The sequence below is a fragment of the Geotrypetes seraphini genome, chromosome 3 (assembly GCF_902459505.1).
Source record: "Geotrypetes seraphini chromosome 3, aGeoSer1.1, whole genome shotgun sequence".
Lineage (NCBI taxonomy): Eukaryota > Metazoa > Chordata > Amphibia > Gymnophiona > Dermophiidae > Geotrypetes > Geotrypetes seraphini.
Genome location: NC_047086.1, coordinates 207,102,178 through 207,113,406, shown reverse-complemented (window position 1 = coordinate 207,113,406; position 11,229 = coordinate 207,102,178). Strand labels below are relative to the sequence as shown.

At 44.2% G+C, this 11,229-nt stretch overlaps 1 protein-coding gene across 1 annotated transcript in view; it reads right to left on the bottom strand.

The window, feature by feature from the left end:
• AVIL (advillin) overlaps positions 1-11,229 on the bottom strand; it is a 110,499-nt gene that overhangs the window by 2,226 nt on the left and 97,044 nt on the right. Inside the window, exon 19 of the mRNA XM_033936129.1 lies at positions 4,149-4,283. Within this exon, the coding sequence (XP_033792020.1) occupies positions 4,149-4,283 (135 nt within the window). The remainder of the gene's footprint in view (positions 1-4,148; positions 4,284-11,229) is intronic.

The following is an 11,229-nucleotide window of genomic DNA, read 5'->3' as shown; positions in this document are numbered from 1 at the left end:
TCCTTCTATACTCATACAGTAGCAAATATAGACAGCAGAAGTAAATTCTCAGAACTGACATGTTTTAATTGCTAAAATAAAAATAAATCATTTTTCTTACCTTTGTTGCCTAGTGAACAAAATGATTAGAAAAATAAAATCAAGCAACAAAAGTAAGAAAATGATTTATTTTCATTATAGTAATTAAAGCATGTCAGTTCTGAGAATTTACTTCTGCTGTCTATATTTGCCACTGTACAAGTATGGAAGGAAATGTGAGGGGGACTCTATGCGATTAAAAATTTTAATCATAATTAATTGATGTGCAGCTCTATTAGTATTTATTTTTTAAATCTTCGATGCTACAGCACTTCAAAGAAAAAACTCACTTTATTTTGGATTGTCAACAATAAAAAATTCCCTAAATGAAACACCTGAGTAACACATAAGAGATTGTTTGCAGTTACTGTATCAAGTGGGCAAGAGTGAAATTATGTGTTTACAGGATTTGAAGGGCATTTCAGCCAACTGTTTGAGAGCCACAATGGAGAGCTTCAGGGACTGTGCATTGGAGACCACTACCTTAGAATAAGGGGGAATTTTATAAATGGTGCCCAATGTTAGGTTCTGGAAAGATCTGCATTAAACTGGTATTCTACCAAGGGCGTGATCTGCATTAAACTGGTATTCTACCAAGGGCGTTCTGGGTGGAGCAGCCTTCATAGAATACTAGTTTAGCACAGATCTAGCACTTAAATTTGGGTGTGGCCCTTACAACTGCTGAAACCTGGTGTAACTGCTGGCATGCAGCTAATGGTGGTTGGGCGCATAAATGACCCTACTCTAAATTTAAATACAGTGGTACCTTGGATTACGAGCATAATCCATTCCAGGAGCATGCTCGTAATCCAAAATGCTCGTTTATCAAAGCGAGTTTCCCCATAGGAAATAATGGAAACTCGCTTTGATAGGTTCCCACCCCACCCCCACCCCCCCCGAGGCCAGCAGCGCTGCTCCCCCCCCCCCCACGAGAACCGGCATTGCTCTCCCCCCCACGAGAACCGGCATTGCTCCCCCCGAAGGCCCCCCCGCGAACCGGCACCCTCCCCCCCCCGCGATCCGCACCCCCCCCTGTTGCCATCGGGCACCCCCCCCGACGCGACCTGAGGTCCCCCCAACCCACCCGAACCCTCTTCTTACTTTGCTGTAGACTCCGCAGTGGCACCGGCACCAGTATGTCCTGTGCGTGGTGCCGGTGCCTGAAGATCTGCTTCCTGTGCTGGTCCTTGAGAGTTCACGTTTGACGTGAACTCTCAGGCCTTGATGTAACATAGTAGATGACGGCAGATAAAGACCCGAATGGTCCATCCAGTCTGCCCAACCTGATTCAATTTAAATTTTTTTTTCTTTTCTTCTTAGCTATTTCTGGGCGAGAATCCAAAGCTTTACCCGGTACTGTGCTTGGGTTCCAACTGCTGAAATCTCTGTTAAGACTTACTCCAGCCCATCTACACCCTCCCAGCCATTGAAGCCCTCCCCTGCCCATCCTCCTCCAAACGGCCATATATAGACGCAGACCGTACAAGTCTGCCCAGTAACTGGCCTAGTTCAATCTTTAATATTATTTTCCGATTCTAAATCTTCTGTGTTCATCCCACGCTTCTTTGAACTCAGTCACAGTTTTACTCTCCACCACCTCTCTCGGGAGCACATTCCAGGCATCCACCACCCTCTCCGTAAAGTAGAATTTCCTAACATTGCCCCTGAATCTACCACCCCTCAACCTCAAATTATGTCTTCTGGTTTTACCATTTTCCTTTCTCTGGAAAAGATTTTGCTCTACGTTAATACCCTTTAAGTATTTGAACGTCTGAATCATATCTCCCCTGTCTCTCCTTTCCTCTAGGGTATACATATTCAGGGCTTCCAGTCTCTCCTCATACGTCTTCTGGCGCAAGCCTCCTATCATTTTCGTCGCTCTCCTCTGGACCGCCTCAAGTCTTCTTACGTCTTTCGCCAGATACGGTCTCCAAAACTGAACACAATACTCCAAGTGGGGCCTCACCAATGACCTGTACAGGGGCATCAACACCTTCTTCCTTCTACTGACTACGCCTCTCTTTATACAGCCCAGAATCCTTCTGGCAGCAGCCACTGCCTTGTCACACTGTTTTTTCACCTTTAGATCTTCGGACAGATGGAGATCTGATAAGTTCTGATATAGGGCATCAGAACACTGGCGGGGTCCGCACGCAGGCGGTTCTGAGCGCAGGCCAGGTCGGCACACCAACCTAGGCCCTGTGTGCGGATCTGGGCCTGTGTGTGGATCTAGGCCTGGGTTTGGTTCTGAGGCCCTGTTTCTCATTTCCTCTCCCTCTCCCTCCTGCCACGTATACATTCTAAGCAAGGACAAAGGTTTCACCTTGAGCAGAAGGCTGAGGCATTCCCCCCTCCCTTGCCATATATTAACCAGACATACATTTACCCTTTTTCTCTTATCTTGTTTAAGCATCCCTTATATGGGCAACAATCAGACTTTGCCTGAGCAAGGCTATTCAAGAGAGCTTAAGAAGTATGCATTATAACCTTTGGACTGTCACATGCCATAGTAAGATTTGAGACATATCAGAAATGTACACATTGGGATTCACTTTATTGTAACTGTTATTATGTATTCATATGTCACGTGAGATAGTAGCCTTAAGACACATGATATAGATAAACAATGGCTTAATCCTCACTGTAAATGCATTATGAAATTATAACCTTGTAGAGCATTAACTAAGTAATTATTGGAGATATGATTCTCAATAAAAAGAGGGAGAGACCATTCATTTGAAGCGTCTCCTCCTGACTCTAAGATTGCGCGTGTGTTTATTGTGGGGCATTCCTACACCTTGAGCATGCGCACATGCTCAAGGCCCAGCACAGGAAGCAGATCTTCAGGCACCAGCACCAAGCACAGGACATGCTGGTGCCGCTGTGGAGGCTACAGCAAAGTAAGAAGAGGGTTCGAGTGGGTTAGGGGGACCTCAGGTTGCGGCGGGGGGGTGCCCGTTGGCAGCGAGGGGGTGGCTGATGGCGGCAGGGGGGGTCCGATGGCAGCGGGGGGTGCCAGATCACGGGGGGGGGGGGGCGCTCGCAAATTGAAGCGCGCTCGGTTTCCGAGGCGCCAATTTTGCAAATGTTTTGCTCGTCTTGCAAAACACTCGCAAACCGGTGCACTCGTAAACCGAGGTACCACTGTATTTAGTTTGTCAATTTGCTTTATTAAATCTTCTAGATTTACGGTGATGGAACAAAAGCGTACGAGACTTCAGCGTGCCGACATTGCAGCGTGACTTTTAAAGAGCTCCGATGGGGGAGGGGGGGTGACTTCAGACTGTGCTGCCGTTGGAGGGGGTGCAACCCCCCACATTATAGAGAAAACTTAACTTTTTCCTGAAAAAGTTAAGTTTACTTTATAATGGAGGGTTCCAGCTCCCCTAACGGCAGCACGAAGAGTATGAAGTAAACTGGGGGGGTTTTCCACTCACACCCCGCTTCGGAGCTCTTTAAAAGTCATTTTTTAGGCGGTGCGCTGGTGTCGTGAGCCGAATTGTCGGCGCGCTGAAGTCTCGCGCGTGAATGACTATGAACCAAATTTACAGTTATTTGCAAGCTATGCACCATAATGTAGATATGATTCCAATATTCTGCTCTGTAAAGGTAAAGACTGGGCAAAGAGTTCATATTTAGTTTTTCTTCTGTTATCTTATTCTTCCTAAGCTAGATCGAAAAGAGTGAAGAAGTGGCCTAGTGGTTAGGGCTGCAGCCTCAGTACCCCGAGGTTGCAGGTTCAAACCCAGCGCTGCTCCTTGTGACCCTGGGCAAAGTCACTTAATACTCCATTGCCCCAGGTACGTTAGTCAGATTGGGAGCCCACCGGGACAGATAGGGAAAAATACTTGAGTACCTGAATTTAAACCACTTAGGTTATAATGGTCTATAAATGCTTAAAATAAATAAATACATTTTCACTGTTCTAGAAATTTCTGGTTAAGAGTTAAAAAAAATAACAACCCTCTTTCATTATGTGCTCAAGCAGGGCAGGAACAATCATGTTGGGCTGAGAACTTTTTTTATTTATAATGGCTCATAAATGAGGGGAAAAGGGAACCGCAGCTCACCTCTTTCTTGGCCGGATCAACATCCTCAGGCAGTTCATGTTTCTGTTTTCTCAAAAGGTCCTCCAGAGGGTAATACTGCTGGCTTTTGCTGCTCTGGGAAGTCACATGTGGGGACAGTGTGGTGTTGTTCAGATCCTACACAGAAATTACAAACTCCATGATTTTCATGCAATAAATAGTCCAATCATTTGAGGCACCAGTTATGCAACTGATGGGTTTAATTTTGAACACCAGGAAGATGTCATATTAAATCAGATAACTCTGCTTCTTCTAGCCATTACATTACATTACATTAGGGATTTCTATTCCGCCATTACCTTGCGGTTCAAGACGGATTACAAATGGTTTGTCCAGAGACTAGAAGTATTTAGGGAGTAGTTTGTACATTTCTTAGAGTTGTTAAGGATTACATCTGAGTTGACATGATATTAGAAGTTCATATGTAGTAGTAGCAGCAGGTGATGCAGGTGTTAGTTTAGTTTTATGTGTTTTATGAATAGAAGGGTTTTTATTTCTTTTTTGAAGTTTTTGTAGTCTGTGGTCGTGGTCAATGGGTTGTAGAGTTGTGGGTCGAGTTTTGCAGCTTGAGTGGCTAGGAGGTTGTCGTACAGTTTTTTTCTTTTGACGTTTTTGGTTGGAGGGTGTGTGAATGGTGCGTGGGTTCTCCTATGTCTGGTTGAGGTAGATTGAACTAGTCAATTGTTCCAATAAGCTGGACTGTCTCCATTTATTGCTTTAAATAGTAGGCAGTAAAATTTGAAGTGTATTCTCACTTGTATTGGGAGCCAATGTGAGTCGTGGTATGCCTCTGTGTTGTGGTCGAATTTCTTTAGTGAGTAGACCAGTCTTAGGGCTGTGTTTTGTATTGTTTGTAAATTTGAAATGTATTCTCGCTTGTATTGGGAGCCAATGTGTGTGGTGGTATGCCTCTGTGATGTGGTCAAATTTCTTCAGTGAGTAGACCAGCCTTAGGGCTGTGTTTTGTACTGTTTGAAATTGTTTTATCATGGTTGCTGTGCATGGGAGATATAATATGTTGCAGTATTAGACCTAGGATTAGGGATTGTACCAAGAGTTGGAATTGTTTTCTGTCGAAGAATTTTCTGATTTGCCTCAGGTTTCTCATGACTGCGAATGACTTTTTTTTCTTGTATTGTTGATCTGTGGCTGCATTGTACAGCCTCTGTCTATTAGCACTCCCAGGAGTTTTAAAGTGGGTTGGATGTGGTATGTTGTAGAGTTTATGACAGGGCTTGTTATGGATGGGGTTTTGTTATTTTCAAGTAGGATGAAGTTTGTTTTGTCCAGATTTAGTTTTAGTTTGTGGGCTTTCATCCAAGTTGCTATTGTTTCAAGTGTTCTGTGTATTTTATCTGTCATGGATGGTGCTGGTTGGTCAAAGGAAGGAGAATGGTGATGTCGTCTGCATAGCTGTAGGAGGTTAGACCTTGTTTGTCTAGATAGGAGCTGAGGGAGGCAATGTATAGGTTGAAGAGTGTGGGAGAAAGAGGTGATCCTTGGGGTACTCTGCAGGGGTTAGACCATGGCTCAGATTTTTCTTTTTGTTTTAACTGTGTATGTTCTGGATTGTAGGAATCCTTTAAACCATGATTGTACCTTACCACTGATTCCTATTGAGTCCAGTATCTGTAGAAGGATGTTATGGTCTACCAGGTCAAAGGCTGCGGAGAGATCTAGTTGGATAATTAGCATTTTTTTTGCCTGTGCTAAGGTGTTGTCTGGCGGTGTCCATGAGTGAGCCAAGTAGGGTCTCAGTGCTGTGGTTGGTTCTGAAGCCTGATTGTGTTGGTTGGAGTAGGCTGTGATTCTCTAGGTATGAGTTTCGACTTTGGCTACGAGGCCTTCCATTAGCTTGACATAAAGTGGTATTGAGACTATTGGTTTGTTGGATGGTTGGTCAGTTTCTCCTTTGGGTCTTTCAGTATTGGATTGATGATGATTTCGCTGAGATCTTGTGGGAAAAGGTCGTCAGTTAGTAGGGTTTGTATCCATTGCAAGAGAAGGGTGCGAAATAGTGTACTGGAGGCTTTCAGTAGGTATAGTGGGCAGTGGTTGAGGTCGCAAGTTGCGTGGCTATATTTGTTGTAGAGTTTGTTGAAGTCTGACCATAGTATTGGTGAGAAGTGGGACCATGTTCTGTCTGCTGCAACTGCTTTTTCTTCTGTGGAGGGTGTTGTGATCTCTTCTAGGTGCATAGGTGTACCATTGAAGGTGGATCTTATGGTTGCGATTTTGTCTTTGAAGAACGTTGCTAGGATGGTGGCTGTGGGTGTGGGAACATTGTGGTTTGTCAGGTAGGGTTTGGTGTCTGAGTTCTTTTAGTAGTTGGAATAGTTTTTTTGTGTCTTGGGTTTCTTCTCCTATTTGCTTTGTGTAGTATGCTTTTCGTTTTTCTTTTGATTTTTGTTTGTATTCTCGGTTCAGTTTTCTCCATGTTGTTTTTGTGGAGTCTTGACTGTTTTTTTTCCATTTTCTTTCTAGTTGTCTGCATTGTCTTTTTAGTAGAAGAAGCTCATTGTCGAATCATTTGTCAGATTTGGATTTTGGTTTTGGTTTGTTCTGGAGCTAGTTCATCTAGGGTTGCTGTGCTTAGTTGGCTCCATTGTGAGATGAAGTTTTTGGGGTTATAGTCTTGGATTATGGCTTCTGTTTTCATCCAGAAGTTGGTGGGGTCGATGTGCTTACGTGAGATGTAAGTTATTTTTTGTGTTTTTGGTTTGTTTTTGTTGTTGGTCCAGTTGATGTTGAAGGAATACGTATAGTGATCTGACCAGAGGGAGCGATGCCAGATTCCATTTGATGTGTGAATTTCTGGCTGTGTGGGTTGCTGGGTCATGCAGGCAACAATGTCGAGTTGGTGGTCTTTTTCATGAGTAGTTTGTGGGTCTAATATCTTGTATTTTAGGGTCTCAAGGTAAGATAGTAAGGTTTCTACTTGTTTGGAGGATTGGTTTTCGAGGTGGAGGTTTAGGTCTCCTAGGATTAAGTTGTAGGTTGTCATTAATGAGTTTCGATAAAGTCTTCAGATTTTGGTTTTGCTGTGTTCCAGTTTCCAGGTGTTCTCTATCAAAGCATGCAGTTTAGGGTGCCTTGAGTGAGGTGCCTGAGAGTTGACAGACTAGTAGGTCCATGTATGGGGTAGTAATTTTGTCTTGTATTTTTAGGTCTATGGTGTTTTTGGCTATGATGGCGATTCCTCCTCCTCTCTTGTTTTCTCTGCAGACCACTATCATTTTGTATCCTTTAGGGCAAACTTTTGTTATTCTGGGGTCTGTTTCAGAGGTAAGCCAGGTTTCATTGAGAAAGAGGTAGTCTAGTTTTTCCCTTTCTATCCAGTTTTTTATGTGATCTGTTTTTGGGCCTATGGCTCTTATGTTAAGGTAAGCGCATGTGAGATTGGTGTAGTTAGTTGGTTCGCTGTGAGTTGTTTTCGGGTAGATGAGTGATCTTTGGTGAGGGTGCATTTTGGTCTTGTTGGGGTTAGTTGGTCTTCTTCTTATTTGTGTGTTGGGAGTGGTAGGTGTAGGTTTGGTAGTGTGTGTATCTGTCTGTTGCGATTTGTCTGGAAGGGTGGAGAATTCCATTGGTGTTTGATATAGTTGGTATTAGTAAGATGTTGTTTGCTGTCTTCCCGGTTGGCTAGGATCAAGGCAATCAGTAAGATAGCTAGTATGTGTTTTTGTGGTGTAGTTAACATTTTGAGAGTAGGTGTGTCTGGAAGTGTGATTGTATGAAACCAAGCATGTCCTCTTTTTAAAGCAGTGTTTCTCAACTCAGTCCTGGAGTACCCCCTTATCAGTCAGGGTTTCAGGATATCCACAGTGAATATGCATAACATGACCATACGTTACGTTTTGAACTGGACCATCCTGTTTTTACGTAGCCTGTGCCATTCTCCCCAAGCACAGTTTCGGGATGCTGAAATGTCTCATTTTCAGAAAGAGCGCCCGAAGCTGTGGCCAAAATGTCGATCGCGATCTGAAGGCAATGTGAGTCAATTGCGGAGCCTGGGATTTCTCCCTGCTATGCCAACGCAACAACAGATCAAGTGTGTGCAGCGACTGCACAAGCCTCCTCCCCCCCTCGTCAATTCTGACGTTGGAGAGGAAGTTCCGGGCTGGCTGGCCCGGAACGTCCTCTCCTATGTCAGAATTGACATCGGGGAAAGGCTTGTGTAGTCATTGCACGTACCTGACCTGTTCCTGTGTCGGTGGCTTGAATAAAGTGGCAGCTTGGGGTGGGAGGCAGGGAGAGAGAAAGAAAGAAAGGGGGCAGGGAGATAAATAAAGACGGAAAGAAAGAATGCACAGTCAGCAGAAAGTGCAACCAGAGACTCATGAAATCACCAGACAGCAAAGGTAGGAAAAATGATTTTATTTTCAATTTAGTGATCAAAATGTGTCAGTTTTGAGAAGTTATATCTGCTGTCTCTATTTTGCACTATATTTAACGTGACCATACGTCCCGTTTTGAACCGGGAAGGGGGGGAGGGAGGAGACCTGTCCCGTTTTGAGGAAAAAAAATAAATGGTCACGTTAAATATGCATAAACTGGATTTGCATACTCTGCCTCCATTATATGCAAATTTCTTTCATGCATATTCATTTTGGATATCCTGAAAACCTGACTGGCAAGGAGGTACTCCAGGTCCGAGTTGAGAAACACTGCTTTAGAGGACTGTCTGGGTGCTCGGATGGATTTTCCAAAATCCAGTAGTTTGTCTGAGTTTTGAAAGCCCCAACCTTCAGCCGCCTCTAGAGGGCCTCTGCACATGCATGAATGATGTCATACACATTTGCATATGCTCAGAGGCCCTACAGATACAGCTTGGAGGTTAGAGAAGAAAAATCAGGCTTGCGGGGCTGGTGGCGAAACAGGGTGAGCCATGTGTCCAGGTTTCTACATCAGAAAATCTGGTAACCCTATTTCTGGGGAGAGGGAGGGGGACAGCAACCACTGGGGGATTTAGGAAGTGCTATGCCTTAAGAACATAAGAATAGCCTACTGGGTCAGACCAGCGGTCCATCAAGCCCAGTAGCCCATTCTCACGGTGACCAATCCAGGTCACTAGTACCTGGCCAAAACCTAAGGAGTAGCAATATTCCATGCTACCGATACAGGGCAAGCAGTGGCTTCCCTCATGTCTTTCTCAATAACAGACTATGGACTTTTCCTCCAGGAACTTGTCCAAACCTTTCTTAAAACCAGCTACGCTATCCACTCTAACCACATCCTCTGGCAATGCGTTCCAGAGCTTAACTATTCTCTGAGTGAAAAATTTTTTTCCTCCTATTGGTTTTAAAAGTATTTCCCTGTAACTTCATCGAGTGTCCCTAGTCTTTGTAATTTTTGACGGAGTGAAAAATCAATCCACTTGTACACATTCTACTCCACTCAGGATTTTATAGACTTCAATCATAATCCCTCCAGGGGACAGCTGTTCAATCAGAGCACCTCTCTGTAACTTGTATGTTCCTGAAACAGGTCTAAATAAGGATGTCTTTCTGTTTATACATAGACATTTCTTCCCCTTTGGAACTGTTGTTGGATGTCCAGATTTCAGGCCATCTCTAGTTCTGCCCAGAACATGCCCCCTTGCTATTTGGATGTACTCCAGTATTGGATATCCCTGTTCTGCCTTTGCAAAATTGGGATTTGGATATTCCAACCATATGGACATCTATTTCAGCCTTTTGAGGCATCCATATTCTTTCAAAATGAGCTCCATAGTGTCCTGGAAATAAAAAGTTGGAAAGAATCTCAAGAGGTATCATTTCCAAGTTGCTAGGAATTATAGATCAACCTTCCAGCCACTGCTGCAAAATGTCCTGGAGATTTCTGTAAAGCAGGGATTCTCGTCACAGTCCTTGGGATATACCCAGCTAGTCTTACTTAGACTTAAGTCTGCTTCTGCACATTGGGCAAATGTTCTCCAATTGGTTCAATTCCCACAAGAGTTTCCATTTCTTCCCAGTAGGTAGCAAAGTACTGAAAATCTTTGAATGTGTTAATCACTTTCGCATCCAGACTATTAATAATAATAATAATAACTTTATTCTTCTATACCGCCACAATCTTGCGACTTCTAGGCGGTTTACAATCAAGGTCCTTCTGGCTCAATATATTTTTTGGCTGCATAATTATTGACATCACAGAATCACAATGCGATGGACACTAGAAACATAGAAACATAGAAAGATGACGGCAGATAAGGGCCATATAGCCCATCAAGTCTGCCCACACTATTTACCCACCCTCTTAAGTCTTCTGACCCCTTAAGTATAATTGTAATTATACTGTCACTCTACTGACCCGCTCATTCAAGTCCTAGTGACCCTATCCCTTGGCATGACCTCGTAGGGATCCCACATGGGTATCCCATTTGTTCTTGAAGTCTGGGATGCTGCGTGCCTTGACCACCTGCACTGGAAGCTTGTTCCAATGCTCGATCACTCTCTCCGTGAAGAAGTACTTCCTGGCGTCTCCACGAAACTTCCCTCCCCTGAGTTTGAGCGGATGTCCTCTTGTGGTCGAGGGTCCCCTGAGAAGAAAGATATCATCTTCCACCTCGACCCGTCCCGTGATGTACTTAAATGTCTCAATCATGTCTCCCCTCTCCCTACGCTCTTCAAGAGTGTAGAGCTGCAATTTGCTCAGTCTTTCCTCGTACGGGAGACCCTTTAGCCCTGAGACGATCCTGGTGGCCATCGGCTGAACCGACTCAATTCTGAGCACATCCTTACGGTAATGTGGCCTCCAGAATTGCACACAGTACTCCAGATGAGGTCTCACCATGGCTCTGTACAATGGCATCATGACTTCAGGTTTCCTGTTGACGAAGCTTCTCTTGATACAACCTATCATCTGCCGTGCTTTAGATGAAGCCTTCTCCACTTGAGTGGCTGCTTTCATGTCAGCACTGATGATTACTCCTAAGTCTCGTTCTGCCGTAGTCCTGGTTAAAGTTTCTCCATTCAGGGTGTAAGTTCTGCAAGGATTTCCATTACCGAGATGCATGACCTTACATTTCTTGGCGTTAAAGCCCAGCTGCCATATCAAG